This window comes from Parus major, chromosome 3 (genome assembly GCF_001522545.3).
Source record: "Parus major isolate Abel chromosome 3, Parus_major1.1, whole genome shotgun sequence".
Lineage (NCBI taxonomy): Eukaryota > Metazoa > Chordata > Aves > Passeriformes > Paridae > Parus > Parus major.
In genome coordinates this window covers 29,735,410-29,758,855 of record NC_031770.1, presented here as the reverse complement: position 1 = coordinate 29,758,855, position 23,446 = coordinate 29,735,410, and the positions used below count along the sequence as shown (strand labels likewise).

Below are 23,446 nucleotides of genomic sequence, written 5' to 3'. Positions count from 1 at the left end.
TTTGCTGAAGCATGTCATGAAAGTGAGGATCCCCTACGGTGACTTCCCTGTCAACTGCTGACGAGACATCCCTCCAGCTGCCACTAGGAGGCTGAGGGTACCACACGAGTGCCAGAGTAGACACTACTGAAAATCCCGCTCTACTGGAATGGTGCTGCTTTTTTAAGTCCTGGCAGTGTTGGGCTGTTTGGGAATCCTGGTCTTGCCTTGTTATCATCCTCATGGCAGCCTTGGTTTAGAATTGACAGAGGTTGATTTCTGCTTTTTCCTCCAGGTGCTAGGAAAAGATTTCAAAGTAGCATTTGTCAAAGAATCATATAACTGGGCAGATTGGAAGGGACCACAGTGGATCTGTTCCAATCTCCCTGTCATGCAGTGTTATTCCAGAGTACATGGATTGTGTCCAGATGGTTTTTGAATATCTCCAGTGAAGGACACTCCACAATCTCTGGGCAATCTGTTCCAGGGTTCAGTTACCCTCACATTAAGAACTTCTTCATATTCAGGAGGAACTTCCTGTCCATCACTTTCTGCCTTTTATCCCTTATCCTATTGCTTGGCACCACAGGGAAGAGCCTAGAAACATCCTCTTGGCACACCCCTCCCACCCCTCCACCCTGGCCCTTAGATATTTATGCACAGTGGTAGGCCTCCTTTCAGTCGTCTCTTCACCCTCTGGAGTTACACACTATCCTTTAGCATAGAAATATAATTTCAGGCCTAAGAATGAAGGATAATATTTCTCTCAAAAACGCAGAATGAAAACCAGGATTGAATACATTGTATGGGAAAAAAGAATTAAAATTCCACACGTTTTATAATCGAGAGCAAAGCACTTTCGCAGCACAGAACTCAGTCTGCGTTACTCAAGTAACTCAAGGCACATTTAACCACGCCAACCGCCCGGGCAGGAGGTTCCCAGGTACACGAGATCTTTACGGTGGAATGACGGTTCGAATTTTGTGGGGTCGAGTTTTGCCCGGCCGTTCTAGGGGCCGCCCGACGCTCTGAGACCCGCGCCAGCGGCTCTTGGGCGGGCGTTGGAGCCGCCGCCCCGAGCCCGCCCCGCAGCGGTTACGGGCTCCCGGTTACCGGCCGCGGCCCCAGCCCCGGCCTCTCCGCCGAACCGGGAGGAGTCTGCCCACGGCGGGCGCTGGACCACCCGCTCCGCCAGGCGAGGTGAGTGCCCAATGGCGCTGCGCTGTAGGGGGACCGCGCCACACTGCCCACCCTGTGGGGAGACACTGTTCTAGCCAGGTCGGTGAGGATCTTCGCCTGCATCTCTCTGCCAAAGCTGAAGTGCAAGCTAAGGCAGCTCAGATTTTCAGAAGAGAGCCGAAAGGCTGTATTCCCAATGTTTAGTGATCGGGAATCTTCCACTTCTTCCCTATCTTTTTTCTTCCTTCAGCTCTTCTAAGATGATGCATGCTGGAAGCCAGACCTATTTTCCATGAATGAACAGGTCCTGTAGAGAAGGTTTGGAGCATCCTAGTGAGAAGAAAAGGAGTTTTTGACATAAAAACGTGGTTTTTATTCCAGCTGGGAAAGGGGGGCAGATGGAGCTCATACAGGTTTTTGAAAAGTGTAGGAATCTCACCTGAGCCACCAGGTATGTTGAGTATAGATTTTGGAGGACCAAGGACAATGCCAGGATACAATGCAATCTTTGGGGGTTTTTTAAAGAAAGCTGTGAGAACCCCACCTCTCTCATCTTGTGCTTTAGGTGAAAGTATTAGCTAAAATGAATCAGTTAAAAGGCAAAGAAATTAGCATCCAACCTATTCCACTTGAGTGGAATAATCAAGGAGGAAAGTACCACTGCTAACTTTGTAGATGACCAGGCCAGTCAAAGAAACATGAAGAAAAAGAAATAAATGTAATTAAATATCATATTTATTTTTTTTTTGGTGGTTTTCCTAAATTTGTTTCTTGGTTTCCTTGGTGGTATGTTTAGCAGGTGATTGCATGCCTAAAACCATAGAGCATTGCAAATTTCTCACCTTTAAACAGGTAAAAAAAGGAGCTAGTGTTGTACTACCAGATGTTGCTTTTATGTCAGCCTCACCTTTGATTTTTTATTTCCCAAATCAGGTAATAGTATCTAAAAGAGTATATAACAATTTTACAGCAGTGATAGGCTGCCTCTAGGCCTCATATGAACTGCTAAGGAATTCTTGATAGTTGTCTTGATCCTTTTTGTAATGGTACACTGAGCAGATCAGCAATTCCTGTGTATGTGCAATTTTTGTAAGCTCAGTTGCTGAATTTGGGTATATATTTTAGAAACTAAAATTTAAATAAGTAATTTGTATTTGAAACCATTTCTACTTCTCAGCAATCTGATACGCACTGAAATTATTTATATTTTAAAACATTTTTTATATAGAGAGGCATTCACTCCACAAAATGCATGTGTATGAAAAATAGTCTTTAAAAAATGCCTCAATCTTTGTCTTGACATTTGTAACCTATCATAAAAACATATATAAATGTCTGGCATTCTAAGAACTGGAAGAGGACTTGATGAGACTATTACATTTATACACCTGGAAAGATAGTTTTGTGATGCTTCTGTCTTCTGGAAAAGGTAGGCTTGAAATGTCTGGATTGTTATAAACCTAATCTTCTCTTTTCAAATTTCAGATTTTAGAATGGCAGGAGTACCAAAAAATGCTAAAAAAGGTTCAGCCACTGGAGAAGATGTAGCCAGATCTTCTCAACCTGCTCAACGAATAGCAAGCCTTTCCTCTTCGCAAGGGTCTCGTTCTTTTGGAAGTCAAAGTTTGTCTAAGTTTTACCGCCCTAGTGGAGTTCCAAGTGTACAAAGTTTCAAAGCAAGAAAGGTTATAAGTTTCTGGTTCTTTCATCAGATTATTAAATGCAGTTTATATTAATTATTAGTTTAAAATTTTTATTTATTTGTTTTATTTTTGTTTTGACTCAGTTCTTTTACTAAATTATTTTTAGCGCAAAACAAGTCTTTTTTTCCCTGTTTGTAATATTTTAAAATTTTAAAGTAATAGAGGTTGGAAGCAGGAGATATTAACTAAATAATTTACATTGTAGCAAAACTGTACTCAGCTTAGTTCCTGCAAATATTTATCCACCCTAAATTCTTTATTTTGAATGGATGTTTTAACCTTTCTGTACTAATTTAGTAAACTGAAATTTTGATTGTGAACAAGGAAACCAGTTAATGTCCCATTAAAATCTTCAAATCTAACTCTGCTATTCTTAATGTTTGGTTTTCCTTGACATATCCTCAGATTCAACTTTGCATACTTACCAATTTGTTCTTCTGTCAGCCTCTGAAAATTTAGGTATTTTTAAAGATTAGGGCATTTTGCAGGCGTAAATACAAGACAGTAGATTTCAGCATTAGTTGCAAGTTAAGTAGAAGGTCGTTGTGATTACTTTGCGTATTTTTAGCTTGAAAGTCTTGTTTATTGTTTTAGATTCAATACGAAAAAGCAAGAGAAAATCGAAGAGCAAAAGTTAATGCTTCTTATAAATATATATTTGAAGTTCTCAGTGCCAGGGTAGGCCTAGACTTACAAGCTGTAGAAGAAATGATATTGGATGTCCCTTCGGTGAGTCTGTTCTGTATGCCTGTTGATTTAAATTATTAGTTAAAATATGTAGCAGTTTACCCCTTGGATAGGAAGTGTTATCAATCTTTTTGATTGTTTCTGCCAGAAAATGTGATTTCTAAGGCACACATTCAAACAGGATACCTGACTAAATCTTACAGCTAAGTTTCCTAGGAGATTTGTAAATATCCCCAAGATTTTTGATTGTGGCTTTTTCATCTTTCTTACCTCAAGGTAAATATAAATAATGCTGTTATTTTGACCAATGGATTTCTTTTCATATCTACCAGTTCTAAACAGTTTAATCCATCTCAGCTTGACTTTATTATGTTCTAATTATGATCTCTTTTGTTTGTTAGACAAGTTCTCACTGAAATTTTGAAGATTCTGCAAAAATGCCTAACTTATGGGAGCATTTTGATAATTAGCATGTTAGTAATAGGAAGAAAGATTAAATTTGCACCATTTAAATGCTATGAAAATTTTTGAAAGACCCACTAAGAAATTTCAGTTTCGAATGCTTTATTTATGTTTGGATTTTTAAAAGATTGGTTTAAATGGGTTTGTAGACTGTATAGATCTCAAACCTGTGGAACTTCTGAAAGTTTTCATTATTTTTGTGTGTTTAGTATTGTCTTTCATGATGTTTCAAAATGATTAAACAAACAGAAGAAAACAGTTATACTGTGCTTTTAGTAGATTATCAAAACTCAGTATGGCTGTTGTGAAAATATATGTCTTGACTTCTCTGATTGCATTGTTGTTATTGACTGTTGTTACATCTGATTAATGTTATTTTTGTCTGTTAAGACAGATTTGATTTGGCATTTAAACTCTGCCAGATGTCTCCTTTGATAAAACAAATCAATTCTTAGACCTTCAATTCTACAGTTACAAGCGAAATTTAGCCTTAATGTTTTAATTGTTTGTGTTTTGTTTGTTTATTGATATTTTTATGTCATAAAATGTACTTAGCCTCATTTGTGTTTTTTTTTCTGCTTACACAGCATAGAGGTGTGCTAAGTATTATCACTTTTATACATTTGCTAAATGATATATAGTTTTAAATCATTCTGATTTTATGTGAAACTGCTGTTCTACACCAAGTTTGACTAGCCCCAACACTTGAGAAATTGAGAAATTTTGGGTTCTTGAGAGTTGTTTTTTTTTGTATTTGGTTTGGGTCTTTCTGTTTGTCTATTTTTGTTTGAGTTGGCTTGGGGGTTTTTTGGCTGTTACCATGACCATGTGAAAAATTTTTGTGCTCCTAATTTTAGTTTATTTATAAGCAGTTTAGGCTGTTGCAACTGCATCAGCATTGTCCCTCAACAAATTGTCATATAATAAATTCCCATATATGTATGTCTTTGATATCCATGAGTTAGGTTTCGCCCTTCAAAGTGTTTTAGCGTGCATATATATTAAAACACTGGGTGTGAGAACCACATGGACTTGAAACAGCAGCTCTTTGCAGAATCATTAGCTGTGGGGACAGCTCACATCTTACTTTCTGTGTAGAATCATACAAACCCCAAAGTTACTGTTTGTCCTCTGCCTCACAAGCTGGAATGCTTTTTGTAGCAGTGAATTTTTTCCTGCTTTCTTTCACTTTGCTTTCAGCACTTTAACAATTTTTTCTTTCACTATTTTGGGGGTGGGTTTTTGAATGTATTTTTCTCTGTTTAACCCTTGTTATTCGCTAGTGCTCTTAACAAAAGTGAAATGCACTTCTAGAGCTGGCTTGCTATTATTTCTTTTATTTTCATGCATTGTTGTCTTCTCACAAGAGTGGCTTTAAATTATGTCCACTTGGGTGTCACTCATTTTCCCATCACTGTTCTGATTCAGCTTTAATATTTGCTTATTTTTTGGGGAAAAAAAACATGCTCATAAGAAATATACCACAACTAGAAGTGTATCCTTTGTCCTTGAACAGGTGATGCCTCTCCACACATGCTTGCTACATTTCTGACCTTTTATTTTGATGAGGAGGAAACGGGATATTTCACTACCATGGCTGAATCCTTCAGTTCGACACTTCCTATATTCTCACAATATTTGAGGATAAACATTGCTTGCCAACAAAACTTTAAACAGTAGCATGATCAAATTACTTTTGCACGTCTTAAAAGCACATAAAAATATTTTAAGTAACATGTATTCACTCTTTGATTCAACAGTTTGATGCCTTTGATTCCTTTTTTGACAAGGGAGGAAGAAAATCATTGAAAATTTTCTATCAAGAAGGAGATCCACGAGGAATAGGTAAATGTTTAGCAATAATAATACAGGCACATGTAACAGTGCATTCTGTTGTTCATTTTGTTTGAGGTTTCTCAGAATAAAATCTGCTTTTGCTTGTTCAGAATTTTGCAGCCTTTTGCTCTGAGGTCTGAAAATTCATGTTTTAAATGCTTACTTCAAGTCAAATTGTTTAGGAAAAAAAAAGAATCCCAATTTTAGTGATTCCTGGAAGAAAGACTATAAAGTGTTATCCTGAAATACTGAATTAGTTGTGACTTTTTCATATGTGAGTTTTGTCCACAGTTCATTCAAAAGCACTTTTGTAAAACTTGTCTTTGAATTTGAATTTATTATAAATATTTTAAAATTTTCAGGTTTCACATGCATGATAATTAGAATGTAGAAATCCCTAATGATTCACTAATTACTGCAAATATAATTCTGTTACTGATTTATATTGAGCTATCAAAATGCATAGGAATATATCCACAGAGGACCTGGGCCCATCTAATAGTCTCTATTTTCTCACTTAGACCTGACATCATTTTTAGTAGGATAAATGAAAATAAAGTACCTTAGTCATCAGCAAATCGTTTCAGAACTGTGGGCCTGAGAAAATTTTTTTTCAGTGTGTTACAGTGCACCCAAATAGGTTTGTAAGATACATGTTATACGTTTGGTGTAGTTTTCTAATAGTGTGATTAATTATAGTTAAAATTATGCTGGTTTTTGTTCTCTGACAAAAGAAGCAAATAAATTATTTTAAATGTTAAATTTTGTTAATTTTAATAAAATTAAATGTATGTTAAATTTTATTTCTTTATGTTGATTTTAAGCATTTTATAATACCCTCATTTTTAAAAAGAGTCATACCTATGAAATTCCTTTTCAGAGTGTGGTCGGGTAATTCCAGGTGTTGAAAAAGGAAGTAAAATTTTGCAATTTTATGTGGAGAGGACACCAGACAAGATAGAAGGACTATGCTTATATTTCATTCGCTATAAGAATGACACGTCCATAAATGAAAAAACTATACATGAGGTACTCTCTCATAAATTTTAAAAACTAAAAGCTTTAAAGCAGATACTTTTTGTTCTATTATTTTTTTCACTGTTGTCATGTAACAAAAGTTACTGGTAACTACTTTGCTCTCATTTTGAATAAACAACAAATAACTGTATTGCTTCAGCAATACTTGTGAATATCTTACAGGATTCTTGCTAAAGAAATTAACATTAATTTGTCATTCTCCTTGACGTTTTTCAAGAGATTAAAGCCACTAAGTATATTTTAATTGTGATTAAAATCTCTAAACTACAAGAAAACACTGAAAAGACTTTATTGCAAATACCAGGAGACAAAAAGTTTACATGTACCTTTCTGGTTTACATGTTTTGATAAATAAAATACAATATACATATTTACCCTGTGTTAATTGTGTGGCATGAGATTTTCTGTTTTACATATTCTTATATAAATATGGGCTTCATTATTGTCCATCGCTACATATCTTTGTATTTGGACAGTGCTTAATGGACTGTTATTGATAACTAATAGTTTTACATATGTAACTTGTAATTAGTATTATTTCAAATTCTTCAGACAGAAAATCCATTATTAGTTTACATGCTTTATATTTCATATTAAAATATTCCATTCCTTTTGAGAGTTAAGGGGGTGAAAGAGAAAAAACACTGTAAGAAGCAAGATACAAGGTCTGTCTTTATCAAGGGCCTCAGTGTTGGTCATAAATATTACTTTTCCACCAGATACTTTCCCAATTAATTCCAAATGCTGAAAGGGTAGGGAAAGGAAATTTCTGTTGTAGGAAGTTTGTTACACTTGTGTATGTTAATACTTGCATATTTTAAGGATATTAAAAATACTGGAATATTAGAAATAGTTAGACCTTGTAAAGTTTTGTTTTGGAGAGTAGGCAAAAATTTAACTTGATTAGCAATGATGTATATTTAGTCAGATAATTGCTTCTAATATAATTTCAGATAAGGATATTCTGAGTTTTTTGCTACTTGCAATTCATTAATTAGTACCTAATTAATGGGAGAGGACATTTTTCTACCATTTCAAAATTTCCAAATTCTGTATGATAGATAAATAACTGATGTAACAAAAGCATAAGCGGACAGCTTTTTAAAACTATATTAAATAATTATTGACTTCCCTTTTTTATTGAAAGTACGATCCTAGGGGTACACTGTAGGTGTCTTTTGTAAGGATTTTCTCTCCTTAAATTAAAGTTTTGTTTGGCTTATTTGAGTGCTCTTATAAAAATAAATTGAACATATAATACTGTTTCTAGTGTAAGTTACTGATCTGATAAGAATTATATTTTTACACTGCAGGAAATTTCCTTTGGTGTTCTGGATGCCACTGATGGAGTCTTGCGTGGTGTTAAAGATGTAATAGAAAAAGTGTTTCTCTCTGCTATCCTTGCCACAAGTAATTGGGGTAACTTAGGTCAGTCCAAAGAGGATACAAAAGATAAGCAGAATTTTGTGGAAACAATTAAGAAATACATTTCATTTTTAGGAGGTAAGCATTGCATTTAGGAAACAAACTAGAGGAATTCTGCTTAAGGATTTCTATTTAAAGGCCATAGTGCATGTATAAGGAACTTTTCACATTCTGCATGGAAAAATAAAATTATCAGTTACTTGCATAATATATACATGGGTGGATTATTTTCTTAAGAAAATAGTGACGCGTTGCTTTTTTATCACTGCGTTTAAAATCATATGTTTCTGCTTTATGTGAACACAGTAAATGGGTATTACATCAAAACAACACTGACTGCAGATGTATATTTTCAAGTTTAAATTGCTTTGACTGGTGGAAATTTATTTTAAAGTATTAATTGGTTCTATATTGTAATTGCACTTTTCTCAGGTGCTGCAGCATGCATTGAAGGAACAGTTGAGTTGAAAAAAATAGATTACATTAACTTTTCTGAACTTCAGACCTTTGATAAAATAACTGCAGCTGCTGACAATTATGACACGGTTCACCAGCTAGAGGAAGTACTTATGATATGGTGTAGACAAATTGAACATGTAAGTTGTTGTTTTAACACATCAATTCAGCATGAATATAGGTATTTATAAATTATATGTGAGACTTGCCTGAAGTTAACCAAAGGCTTCAGCTGCTTCTCCACCCAAATTAAGAGAAATGCTCTGCTTCTATGCACAAGTGAAGTTGATAGTCCTTATGCCTAGGAATTTACAGTCTAGCAAGAATAAGAGTTTCTGAACACTTAATACACAAATAGTAAGAGAATGGAGGGTTGCAGGACTAATAATACTGGTGAGGGCCACATAAGCATACAGAGCATACGTAACTGTACATTCTGTTAAGTTTCTGCTGCCACTTGTGGTGGGAAATACTGCTTTTAAAAATTTTTGATCAGGCCCAGCAGGGCATATTTTTACCTGTGTAAGTCTTGCATGGTAAGGTCTCAGTTTTCCAAGGTATTAGTGTCTGAGACTTGTATGAAAAAGACAGAAGTCTTCTTCAAAATATGAATCTATGTAGGCAGGGACATACTCTACTTATAAGGCATACTATATTTAATGTGTTTAGCTCACAAGAATAAAAATGTAAATGAAATGTAAAAAGAGCTGTCTGAACATTTGTCAACATGCAAATGGATAATTTTATGACTGATATCTAATACTTTTATTGAACTAATTCTTGAAGTTCCAGACAAATGAAATTACATTTGGTGCATTTCAATCCATAGATTCTGGTTAAAGACTTACCTGTATATGCTGATATTCACCCAGGGTATGACAGCATGTTTAATGTATGCATTAATTGCCTTAATTTCAGTTTAAGAATATGATTAAGTGTAATTCAGACTTAGAAAGGTTTTCCAAATGTGAACCATTTTCATGTGTCACTAACTGCAAGCTTGTTCCTTTTTAAGTGGGTTTCCTCAATAGCATTTCTTCTCTATAATGACTTATCTATTCACTGTAGCAGACATTTGATTAATCTTTTTTTTTTCTTTTCTTTTTTTTTTCTTTTTTTTTTTTCTTTTTTTTTTTCCCCAATGGTGTTGCAGGTTCTGATTGAGAGCAAACAGTTAAGGAGAGAAGCTAAGGATTCAGGTCCATTGATGGAACTGGAGAACTGGAAATACACATCTGCTAAATTGAACTTTATTATCGAACAGGTCAAAGGACAAAACTGTAAAGCTGTTATTAATGTTCTGAAGGTTGCACACTCTAAAATACTAAAGGTAATTATTTTTTATTTTTTTTTATGCTGTTTGTTTACTATAAGGGTTATTGGGTTTTTTGTTTTTAAGTTTTTGGTTTTTTTATTTCATATAAAAGAGATTTGCCAAGGAGAATTAAAAGAGGAAAATTTAGAGATGTTGCTGGTGTGCTGAATGTATTCAGACAAAGAAAAAGACATTTTAGGAAAACAAAAAAAAATGAGCATAAAATACATTATATGTGTAATAAATGCAATAAATTAATTTTTACTGCCCGCTTTGACAATACCTCTTAAAAATAAATTTACCAAAGTTTACTTCTGGCAAGTGAGTGCAAGTCAAAGAAACAGTTCACTGCATATGAAATTTTTCACAGTACTCTTTTCCCACTAGACATGGCAAGAATTAGATGGCAAAATCACAGATGCAGCAAATGAATCAAAGGATAATGTGAAATACCTAGGCACACTTGAAAAAGTTTGTCAGCCACTTTATACAACTGATGTTGTAAGTATGCCTTTCACCATTCTTTATGCACAGTTTAGGTATTTACATAGAAAATCCTAGAGCAAAATAATTTTTTCCTTCCTTATATTTACTTAAAAGTAATTTTTTCTAATTTCTATTTCTTATTTTCTTGATTTTTTTCTAAAAACTTATCAAGCTAAATGTTGAAGCATTATTTTATTATATATTTCATAAAACATAGTATTTTGAAATATGTATTTAGTAAATAAGCATAAATGCATATGATTGTCTAATACATCAGTCCTACTGCTGGTATTATTTTTAAGAGCAATTAAACCAGCTACATATTTCATAATACAAAAATTTCCAAATATGTCTTCCCCTGGAAATTCCATATTTGTCAATGATCACTTAACTGTAACTGAAGTACCAAAATTTTAGTTTTATAGAAAATAATGAAACCTTATGAGGTCCTAAGTGGGAAAAATATTTTTATTTAGTATAGGATACAGTATTATCTGCTTCTTTTTGCAGATAGACTACCTGCTAGTCAGAATTTAGACAATTGGTTGTACACCATTCAGTCCTAGTTCAAGATATTAGTTATTTGGTAAAATAACTATTAATTATTATAACAGATGTATTTTCCTAATGCTTGTTGCAGAATAGGGTGAAAGGAGCAAATATCCTAGAAAAATAGTGCTCATTCTCCTTTGTTTTTGAATCCTTCACATTTTGGTCCTATGTGCATCCTTCCCTCTGTCAGGAAGTGCTGCATTTCTTTTGAATCTCTGGCAGCTTAGGATCCTACTACAAAGCTGTAACTTAAGGGCAAGCCAAAAGACTTGGATAATATATGACATAGGGCTCATATTGCATGGAATAGTATGAGAGGCAAGTATGATAACCAGTGTCACTAAGCTGTTTAGCTTCAGCTCTTCAAGGTATCACTAGAGGGTGCCAGGTACCAGGCCATACTGATGAACTACTTCATAGGTGTTATGAAGAAAATATTCTTAGTATTAAAAACAAAGACAGACATTAGTGGGTGCAAACCCATTGAAGAGTTCATAATTTTACTAATACAAGATAGTTAGAGTTCTTTATTTAGTCTGGAATAATTGGATGCATATGAATTTCTGTTTAATTATGTTCCTGAGATCAAGTTAATTTAGGTAGGATTTTCTATGATATTCAACTTAAAAACAATGAATTCCATGTTAAATACATCCCGCTTTAAACAGACATTAATTCTGTGTAGAGTTGCATTTAGTATCTGGTATGAACAACTCCTTTATATATTAGTCAATAAGGAATGGAATGCATGCGGATTTATGATGATATTTGGTGTGTACATAAAATATGGCATTTAGTGTATGCAGTATCACACAGTGACATTTGTGATGAAGTAGATATATGTATGAAAATTCAAACTGAACATTTAACTCGAGGCTTTGAGTCAGAGACATTTCTACACAGTTCAGTATTCAGGGTTTTTTCATCAAGGATTGAAAAAGAAAACCTATAGACTCAGAATCCCCTGATTCTGTTTCAGGGGTAGTATTGCTGATGAACAATATGGACCTAAATGGTTGTTTTTATGCTATATAGCATTTATTTCACACTCTTGCTAAATGCAAATGCCTTCTATGTCTATTCACAGTATTGAGTTTGGGTTCACAACTCAAAGTAAATTACAGGAGCTTGGCTTCTCCATTGAGGGGTTACTGCCAAAATTACTTTCTTGATGTTCTGAATTGCAGCTTCTACAAGTCCCTTTTAATGTTAATGAATTATAATGTTTTACCTTTTCTTTTGCTTTTGTTTGGGTTTTTTCCCCATGAAAATACTTTGGAAGTGTTTGAGCTACTGAGTACTTGTAATGCCACAGTATGATTTTAACAACATGAACATTGATTTCACAAAATGTATGAAAGCTTTAGATGTTTGCTGTAAAGCTGAAAAGAATTGGGCATTTGTTAATGAAACTAACATTGTGACAATTATGAATTTTCTGAAGTGTCTGAACGAAAAACTATATGAACACAATGAAAGTACATTAGCAGCCTTACCTGAAGGAAAACAAAAGCATCCATCCCAGAAAATTGCTGTCAGAAAAATGCTTTTTATTGCACCAAAAAATGCAACGTTTACATTTTGAAACAGTGTTCAGTTTTGTTCATCAAAATGAGATATTACAGTTATTTTATCTTGTAACATCTTTAATCTGATTTCTTAGTCAATGATCAAACTTAGCCATTTATTGTTCTTGTTGGTTGATGTTTGAAATCTTATTGAGCATGCTTAGTCTTTTTTCATAAGAAAACTTCTGCCATGACATTTTAAAGACTGATTCATGTGACTTAGGTAAATATATAATTTAGAAGTTGTCAATAGAATGGAAATACTGTTACTAAGAAAAGGAAGTAAATTTTTTCTTGAAACTCTGCTTTGAGGTATTAATGACACAGGGAATACCAAACTTGATAAAGGCTGTACAAATGGTTCACCGTGTTTCAAAATATTACAATACTTCTGAGAGAATTACATCATTACTTATAAAGGTAAGTATATTAAATAAAATCATAATTACAAAAATTGTGTGACTTTTCATGAGAAAAATTAATTTTGCTTAGATCAGTAGAATATTTGTTTAAAAGTGATAGTAAATAGTGGGGTTCTGCATGGGAAAGGAAGAGAACTCTGTTGATGATGAGAGGATTAAACTTGGATTACAGACTTCTCTTCTGAAGGGACCTTTGTTTGTTCTTGGTTCCTCACTGTTAATTTTTTTATATTTTTGATTAATGTCCTGATCTGAATTAATCTGATCAGTTGTTTCCTAAATCACAGAATCCATAAAGGCTCTTTTATTCTCAGCCTTGAAGACCTAATGGCAGATGGCTGTCAATTTGACTAGACTGTTCCTCCAAAAAAGTGTGAAAGATAAAAGGTTTCTGTTTTCTGGAGCAAGTCATACTGGAAAAGTTAATTGAATTTCAGATCATAAACTTTACCTCCTTAAGGAGAAAATTAAGACTGGCTATGTGTTTATACCAATGTCTTTTGCAGAATGCAGGTATTCACTGCATGCAAAGATGGTTTGCATAAAGTTTTTATGGTAAAGGAATCCTTCATTACTAAACCACACACGTGCAGTAAGCATTCAGGGGAAATTCACGGTAGACACTCATTACACAGACACACATTTTTTGTTCCCTTACACTGCAGGGTTCAGCATAAAATGTTGTTACATTTCAATTTGAACTAGGACATTAAGAAGTATGTGCTCTTTTGAATCTGTATCTATTCATGGCTGTGGCTGTTTTCTATATATCACATTAGATATTTATTACCTGTCATATAATGGGTCTTTGTACATTTATATATTGACTGTTGCTGTGGTCTATTATTTAAAGGTCTAAGGGAGTGAGTATTTCACTACAGAGGCTAATAGCAAACTGGTTGCATGAAGCTATGCTTGAGATAGAAAAAAAAAAATCTGTATTTTAATCCAGTGTCTTAAGGTCCCTATTTACTATTTGTTTCTACTTAATGACCATTGGAAGTGACACTGGAGGTCCTATCTCCAACTTCATCAGTAATTTTCTTAAAGTTTGAGGCAGTCTTTGGTATGGCAGTTTCTAGTCTTTTTTTCAGTTAGGGATACTTAAGACCTGCTTTACTGTACTCTCATGTCAGTGTTGTCTTTTTCCCAATCTGGAAATGAAAATTGAGATAATTTTAGTAAGGAGGTAATATAAAAGAGAATCTTTAATGAATGCCTTCAGAGGCAGTTATGGAAAGATGTCTGCAAAAGCCCACCCCTGCAGGGATGAGTACACATTTATAGTTTATAGGAAACGAACATAATTGATAAAAAGCACCAATACGGAGGACAAGTGGTGATGCAATTTTTCCCCAGGTCAAGCCCCTTCTCTGGAGCTGCTCCTTCAGCGCTAGTTGTACATTGTCCATGAGAATGTATCTTGGATAGTTGTTCCTGGCCTTGGTTCCCAGCAAGAAACAAGATGGGGCCTTGTACCTCCCATGGCTTGGAGCTCTGAAATTTGTCTTTCTGCTTAGGGAAAGGCCATGGAATAGTGCTGGAAAACTAGTTACTAATACAATAGTTGACAGAGTTATAAATACGTGTGTGAAGAATACAGAGAGCACACAAAAAAAAAAAAAGGCAAAAGCCAAATGACATCATCAGGAGAATTGTTTTGAATTGTTCATATAATTTAATAGACAAAAAAAATTTCTGCCTGTTTAGATCTGTTTCAGTTGTCCTCTGTGATATATCTTCTATATCTGCACATACTCCTCTCTCTCTCTCTCTCTCTCATTACTAACTTTGGATTCTTATGGTTGAGATGTAGAAGAATGTTTTCTCCTTTCTATGGCTACAAGAAATCAAGGTAAAGACATACTACTAGGATATAAAATTCTTTAAGGCCAGTCTTTAAATAAGTACTGCATAGTGTAGAGACAACAATGTAAATGAAGAATAGTTGGAATTCAATAAATTCTTTTGTTCTTGAATTTTGATTGAACACATTCTGTGTTTGTGTATTGCTGAACTTATAAGACCTAAAATATGTCCTGGGATTTACATATACTTCTGGGAGTGTTCTCTGAGTTTTTAGAGGGTGTTTATTGTATATATTGCATATATTTTTTAGCCACTATTATTTCCACAAGTGAAATTTATTCCAAATCTGATAGTGTTAACGCATGTATATGAGAATTTTAATAGGTTTTGTGAAACAGGCAAATTTACCATTAAGCTTAAAATTACCGTTAAACTTTTTTCATTTGTCTGCCCTAGGTTACAAACCAAATGGTCACAACATGTAAAGCATACATTACAGATGCTGGCTTGAATCGAGTCTGGGATCAGGAGACTCCAGTAGTCATTGGAAAAATCAATGTTTGTATTTCAGTGTTTTATTATTTACATGTCAAACCTATTGATTACCTGTTGATATAATAAGGAAGTCCATATATGTATCAAGTGCTTCATGCCTCTTGGCTTTTTTTTATTTCATGATGCTTTGAATGTTTTCCTAATTCTTAGCCCATGGGCATTGTTGAACTTACAATGGCTTCATCTTTATCAGTGTGGTCTGTCACTGACCTTAGAATTGGCATCTTTGCTTTATGTGCAACCAAGGGATTAATATTCCACATTGTTCCATTTTGAGGAAGAGAGGCTGTCAAGGAGGATACAGCTCTGATATGGTACCATCTTCCTCTAACATGGGAAATCTGGTATTTGAATAGATCCTGACTTTGTTACAGTAGTTCCTTTTCATTCCAGATTTCCTTGGCATACCATGAAAGGTCAGTGTTAAGATAGTCTTCCACTTCTTCATCTGATTGTGACCTATTAAGAATAAATTAAGCAAATGCAATATGCTATGGTAGAATATGTGTAGCTGTGGGAATACTGGTTGCCAATGTTAACTTCATTTCTACCTTCTCCTTCTCCAGACTTCAATTACTGAGTTGCTATATTCCCCAAAAGGTGTAGAATAGAGGGGAAGAATAGCTACTTGCCACACTATTGCTTATAGAGGCCAGGATACCATTTGCCTTCTTGGCCATGTGAGCACACTGCTCCCTCGTGCTCAGTCAGTACCCCCAGGGCCCTTTCTGCCTGGCCACTGTCTGACCACTCTGTCCCCACCTTATAGTGCTGCAGGGGGTTGTTGTGGCCGAAGTGCATGACACAGCACTTGGTCTTGTTAAACATCAAATTGTTGGATTTGGCCCATTTATCCAGCCTGTCCAGGCCCGTCTGCAGAGCCCTCCTACCCTCCAGCAGATCAACACTGACACCCACATCTGCAAATTGACTGATGGTGGACTCAGTCCCCTCATCCAGATCATCAGTGAAGATACTAAACAGAACTGGGCCCAGCACTGATCCCTGGAGACACCATTAGTGACTGGCTGCCAACTGGATGCAGCACCATTCACCACCACTCTCTGGTGTATTCACTGTAATGTACTACTGTATGCTTGTTCATATGTTGCAAACACTTCCAACACTGAAAGAAAACCACTGTGTTTAAGTTGTTGTTGCCTGTTGACTGAAATTAGATTAAGTGATGACTAATGGCTTTGGAATGTCAATCGGTTTGTGTACTCTAGTCCTTCTCTCATAAGCATAGCATAATGAATATGGTATTTATTCCTTCTCTTCTTAGGAATGCATATGTCTGTTGAAAGAATATCAGAGATGCTTCCATGAGGCTAAGCAAGAGACTTCAGAAAATCTAGGAGAAAAGGCATTGGAAGTGTCAGAAATGTACATTTTTGGAAAATCTGAAGCTTTTTGTAGGAGGTTAGAAAAAGTGAGTATATTGGCTGTTGCTGTTATTAGTAAAGAAGAAGCATCTCTCCAAAAAAGTGTTTACAAAGTAGGTGCTTGCCAACATACATTCTCTTAACCATCCTTTAAAGGAGTCTGTTACTCTCTATTGAGAGAATTTAGACACTTCCACAGAGTAAGTCATCCCAGTGCTTGATGCTATTATCTCACAGTTGACTCCTCAACTTGTCAATTTATCTCTTTTAGTGTGGAGAGAAATTACCTGATTGACCTAGACTTAGATCATTATTTTAAGAGGTTTAAAATTATGTGAAAAATAACACACTTCTGCTTTTTTTGAATGACATTAAAAGCTCATGTTTACTGCTAAACACAATTCTTCAGATGATTCTGCTGCTTGATATGGTCTTAACATTAGCTTGGTAATGCATCAAAAGGATTTTAAGCTAACATTCTTGAGTGGAAAAGGTAATAGGTCCTTCTTGGCACAGAATAAGGTCAGACAAGGGATAAGATGATAATCATCACAAGGTAGGAATTCTGTGAGTCTTTGATGTACTTCTTCATCACTCAGTACACATACTAATCTTATGTATACTGAGATTTTAGTGTGTTTTTATTCTTTTATTATTTTATCTTTTATTCTTTTATTATTTTGTGTGCTTTTATTCTTTGAGATACCTTTTTGTTATCAGTACATACATGCCACATTTTAACTCCTTTTCCACATTGTCCTATTGGATCTAGCAGTAAAACATTAAAAAACCCTCTTTATCATTATGAAAAACAAAGATTATTTTACTTTGTGTTGAATTGTGATGAGAACTGATATTGAAAACTGAATTAACTATGCTTCAAGTATTGAGGATACTTGACTCAAAACCAACACATTTCTAGATGGAGTAGCTAGAGGAGTGGCTGTTGATTATTTTATTTTATCCAGATTTTATTTTATAGAGAAAATAACAAAGAATTAATTATGAGCATGAATATAATATCTTTATTTCAGATAATGGAGATGATAGCTGTAGAACAGAATTTTAATGCACTGACTCTGTGTGCAGTTGAAGGTATAGATCTTATGGCAGTAAAATTCAAAAATATCTACCACATTTTTCAAAAGAAACCATATGACACTCTTGATCCGCAAGTAACAGAATTTGATGTGGATTTTCTGAAATTCATGTCAGAAGTTGAACGTTTAGAGGTAAGAAATATTGTGACTTATTATAACTTACTCAAGAAAGAATGTATCAAACTGATGGTCAGTGAGACTTTGAATTGTGCGTAGGCTACATTGTTCTTCTAAAATGCATGGAGTTTGTCTGGAGAAAGGCTTTTTCCATTCCTTCTCCTTCTCTCAAAGGAAGGTGTAAAGTATATCAAACAGTGCTCATGGATGATTTTCACTCTGCAGTCAAAATGACAAAAAATTATGAAACCTGAGAGAATGATCTATGTGGAAGCCATTTATTAGCCTGAAGAAATGTAGTCAGATTTTGGGCAGAACAAAGCTGCAACTAATTAGTTTATTTCATAGAGTTGTATGACATTTTAGAGATTATTTGACTGAAACTAGCTATTTATTAATTATATTAAGTGTGGCCGGATGAAGGGCGCTTTGTGTGCTTTAAGTAGTAACAATTTCAAAAGCTACTATGTTAAGAAAATATCATTAAAATACTATTCTCTGACCTGAAAAACCACACTGAATTATGTGTTCTTTAGACACAGCTACAGACTTTTATGCGTACCTGTTTTCGGAAAATTTTGTCTTCACAGAATTCCCTTCAGTTACTTCAAAGGTATTGGCAACTATGTTTTAAAATATTTTAAAGTAACTTGAAATTACTGATTAGCACAATTTAAACAGTCCAGCAAATTTTAGAACAAAGGACCTGACTGAGAATTTTTCATTACTGATATTCTGAACCACATAATCATGATACAAAATATATTTTTATCTTTCTTACGAGAATCAATATATTCTGTTTCTTAATTTCATTAGTATATTTTTATACACAAAAGGATGCTGAAGGAAAAGCCTTAAACTTACTAAGTGACAGCAACCAAAATACTCACCAGGGCAGAAATTTTCAACTTGTTTAAACTTCCTCAAAGCAGAAAAGTTTTTTAGATTCAAAAGAATTTCCTAGATTTTTTGCTTATTTCACTTCATGTAATGTTCATATAGCGCAAAATAAATTAAAACAGTTATTATTTTAGAAATGTCATTTTGGCTACTAATTTTTAATACAGGTTTCAAAATCTGAATATGCCATGCCTTCAAGAAGAAACAGCACGTACAGTTAGTTGTATTCTTCAACATTATGTAGCAGAACTCGAAACTACTAAAAAGGTATTGATTTCCTTTCAGTAAGTTGTAAACATCAATTAAAATTGGAGAAAGCATTTTAATAGGAATAATTTTTATTTATTCTGCCTATTTCACTAATTTTCTCCCAATTCTCAATTTATCCTACTTTAGTTTTCCTGCTACAGAAAATGGCCTTGGTGGATTGGCAATAAAATATGCCCAATCACGGTTGAAGAAAAATTTGTCATCACAATTTTACTTTAGAAACCAAAATATTTTCTGTTATTCCTTCCTCAATTAAATTTAAAGAGGCATGTTCTTTACTGGCTGTGTACATTGCATGTACCTCTTGGATTTTTTTTATTAAATGAGGCTTCCACAGTTAATTTGCATGGATAAGCAGCTATTATCAAATGGTGTGGCAGCATAAAATACATGTCAAATATAGGTGAATTGCATTTATGTTCATTATAAAGTAATTTTTCCTGATTTTTGTAGTGCACCCTGACTGAAGTATAAATGAGAATTAAGTTCTGGGAACTGCTCATATCACTTGACTGTAAACTTTTACTTTGTCTGTAAAATAAACATCTGCATCAGAATTAGATGTCCAAACTCCCCTTATACTCAAGCAAGCAAGAAAGAAAGGAAGAATTACTCTAAAGTGAGTTAATCTGGTCAGTTTTATGCAGTGTCCTGAGGATTTAAATAATTCCTTCCAAATGACCATTTTTCTTCAGTGAATATAAAGGGAATATGGAAAACAGACTGTTGAAAATTTTTTTTGAGATGCTTACATTTTCTAAGATCAATGATAGAAGTTTACACAAGGAGCCAATAGTGATAAACTCTGCACTTATTAGAAAAATTTTCCTCCGAACCATGACTTAAAACTGTAGCCTAGCAGATCTCCTCTGAACCATTCTTTACAGTGTCCTTTCCCTACCTACACACTGTATATAACAATCAATCCCTGAACCCCTAATTACTGGCTTAACTAGATGAACAGATTTTTCAGGAGCATTGCTTGCTTAAAAAAATCATGTAGCCCACCCTTAGCTGTATTTTCCCAGGCAAAAGAAAAATATGTACATTTACTGAGAGGGTTTCATCCAGGTCAGTTCCTCTCAAGATCACCATGAAGCTGCTTGGATTTCTTTGGTTGGGACTGCAGGAGACAGGGTAGGGCTAAGAAGACCTAGTTAGTGAAGAGTCGTGTCATCAGAGTCTGTGTTGTCACAGCCTGGGTTTGCATGCATAAAGTTGGGTGGATGCAAATACTCCTTTCTTCTGTCAGAAAGGTCTTGATTCTACTGACTAGTTGTAACTATTTATTAGATATTGCTAGATTGCCTTTTATCTTTGCCAAGCAAGTTATTTCTAATACAAAGTTGCTCCTACTGCAATGCTGGTTCTAAAGTGATTGAATATTTTGTTAATGCAAGTTTTGTACATTATAACTTAAGGCCTTTTTTTTTTACTGTAATGGAGTCATGCACTGAGCAGGGGACATTTTTTCTCATGTTGGTCACAGATAAAATCATGGACTGTGTATCCAGGAATATCTACATGCATTTTGATTAGAAGTTAGTAGAAAAGTGCATATCATAGAATGCTAAATTATCCTGATTTGGAAGGGACTCACAAGAATAATTAAGTCCAAATCCTGAAATGTTAGCTAATAGTCAGATATGTGTGTCTGAAGAATAGTGTTGATGTTTCTCTTCAGGAAAAAGCTCTCAGTTAATCTAGCTTTGGCCTCTCCTGAGGCCAGTACCTATGCAAAGGAGGAAAAGCCCCACAAAGGTTCTCCTGACACCGCTTCTTTAAACAGCTTGCTTTCACAGCATATGGCTTCTAAGTCAGGTGTCAGACTTGATACTGAATACTGGCTACTCAACCCTGGGATGGTGTGTACTCAGGACTCTGTCATAAGTAAGCACAGCGGAGAAACAGCATGAGATAATGGAGACAGGAGAGGTACCAGCATTGATATGTGTACATCTTTGAAGTGTACCAAATCAGGGAAGAAATACATTTTTCTCTCCATGAACTGTTGTGTGATTCCACTCAAATTTAATCTGTTTGGGAGAAGGAAGAAATTGTGGTACCAGAGAAAACAGTTTAGCATTTCAATAGAGTTTTAATGCATATGTTTAATGATATTGTTCTTACTGTAGCTTTACCAAACTCAGAAAGATGACCCTCCTCTTGCTCGAAACATGCCACCTATTGCAGGAAAGATACTGTGGGTGAGACAGCTATTCAGAAGGGTAAATGAACCAATCAGCTATTTCCATGTAAGTTGAATGTAAGATGGGCCGAAAAATTAGTTGTTTTATGTAACAGTGAACTGTCTTACTTCAATAGAGTGATCATAAAGTTTCTAGTTATGATTACATCACTTGTTATATGCTACGCAACATTTTTCTTTGTATGTTTATACTGCTCTGCAGTAACCCTTTTTGTAGATCCAAGATGTAGTGTTGGAATAGAACAGACTAGACTATTTTAGTTGATAATAACCTTGAAGAATTCTTGAAACATTTGAGTGATTCTCCTACAAAGCATGCAGGGTCTCATGCCTAGTTAACTTCAGAGAGAGTTTTTCACTTTTCTGTTTCCCTCAGAGGTGAATAATGCTCATCTACATTTGTTCCAAGGAAAACAGGCATAAATATCATTGTGATTAAAATATATCACCTCATTAAAAAAGGAAGCTTTTCCAATAAATTTGCAGTTACTCAGTTTTGAGTAGAACTGAGTATCCATTTCACTGTGAAATGCAGGTATTTATGACAGCATATTAAAGTTATTGCTCTTACTGATGTTAAATATTTAGTATTTGCTTTTTATAAGTGCTTAATTACTTTATTGCCCTGATAAATTGAATCATAAATATTTTAAATAGTTTTTAAGAGCTCTGTCAGTATAATTCATAATATCAACCTACACTATATAGTATAGACAATAGCTAAACTGAGAAAAATCCAAATGGTATGGGTGGTTTCGGATATAGTTTTAATTTGAATGTACTGTGTTTAAATAGAAACATTCAGACATCTTGGCAAGTCCAGAAGGTAAAGCAGTTGTTCAATCATACAACAAACTTGCATATGTATTGGTGGAGTTTGAGGTAGTCTATCATAACGCGTGGATGAAGGAAATGTCACAATTACAATATCGTAAGTAATTAAATATGTACTTGCTTCTTTAAATTGTTGTTGAATACTAATTTAAATCAAATCAGATACTTTTTTTAAGCCTAATTTACCCTTAAAGTCATGACCCAATTAGCAGGCTCAGTAATATAATCTCAGTGCCTTACTGACCTTGAAACTTAGTTTTGATGCAGAGGATTGCAGATTTGGTACTCTATTTGACAGATGACTGTAAATATTAGTGACACAAATTTAAGACATAGATAACTTTGGTATTTAAATTCTCTATGTGTACTATTTAATAATTATTTCTGGTTTGGTTTTTTTTCTGGTATACTAATTCATAAGATTGTATTGCCCCAGTCCCTCTAAGGACAAGTAATAATGCCTAGAAATGTTTGATATTCAAGCATTGTGTTTCCCGGTCCTCAGAGAATTAATTTCATAATTTTTTAACTTGGGCTGAGAAAAATTATGACACAAATAAGACTGGATCTGAGACTTGTTTAGTTTATGAAGAGAAAGGCAGAAAGTTAATATGATGGAAGTTGGTTGTGTATTTTCTTCAACTGAAAACTACATGAAGATATTTCACAAGTAACCCTACATACCTAATGACTATATTGTAATGTTAGAAATCTGGTTTTCATAATAATTTATAGAATTTAAATAATTTTTTGTGTTAGAAACTGATACCAGAATGTCTTTACATTAGCCTTACAGTCCACAATATTTGTGCGTCATCCTACAACTGAGAAGCTCCTAGTTAATTTTGATGGCCAAATTCTAGAGATTGTGCGGGAGACGAAATGTATGATAAAGTTGGGTCTGGACGTACCAGAGCAGGCAGTCAAGATAGCAGTAATGGAAGATAAATTGAAGTCAAACAAGTTGCAGTTAGAGGTAAACTTGGAAAGTATTGTGATCGCTGTTTAAAAAATTTAAAAGGATATGTGTTTAAACATGAATTTTTTTTCTATAGCTAAAGATTAAAGCTGGGGAAGAGATAGTTTAAGGTAAATTTGCAGAATGCACAGGTGGACATAGAAAATCTCATTTGAAAATGCCCTGCTAAGTCCTGTGTGG

At 34.4% G+C, this 23,446-nt stretch overlaps 1 protein-coding gene across 1 annotated transcript in view; it reads left to right on the top strand.

Moving 5' to 3' along the window:
• Nucleotides 1–2,651: 2,651 nt before the first annotated feature.
• DNAH8 (dynein axonemal heavy chain 8) overlaps nucleotides 2,652–23,446 on the top strand; it is a 121,122-nt gene continuing 100,327 nt past the window's right edge. The window contains 17 exon segments of the mRNA XM_033512619.1: nucleotides 2,652–2,843; nucleotides 3,456–3,590; nucleotides 5,771–5,855; nucleotides 6,727–6,875; nucleotides 8,198–8,387; nucleotides 8,742–8,905; nucleotides 9,919–10,095; nucleotides 10,468–10,581; nucleotides 12,999–13,106; nucleotides 15,374–15,475; nucleotides 16,758–16,904; nucleotides 17,892–18,089; nucleotides 18,611–18,687; nucleotides 19,142–19,241; nucleotides 21,380–21,499; nucleotides 22,249–22,384; nucleotides 23,076–23,263. Of these exon segments, the coding sequence (XP_033368510.1) occupies nucleotides 2,652–2,843; nucleotides 3,456–3,590; nucleotides 5,771–5,855; nucleotides 6,727–6,875; nucleotides 8,198–8,387; nucleotides 8,742–8,905; nucleotides 9,919–10,095; nucleotides 10,468–10,581; nucleotides 12,999–13,106; nucleotides 15,374–15,475; nucleotides 16,758–16,904; nucleotides 17,892–18,089; nucleotides 18,611–18,687; nucleotides 19,142–19,241; nucleotides 21,380–21,499; nucleotides 22,249–22,384; nucleotides 23,076–23,263 (2,382 nt within the window).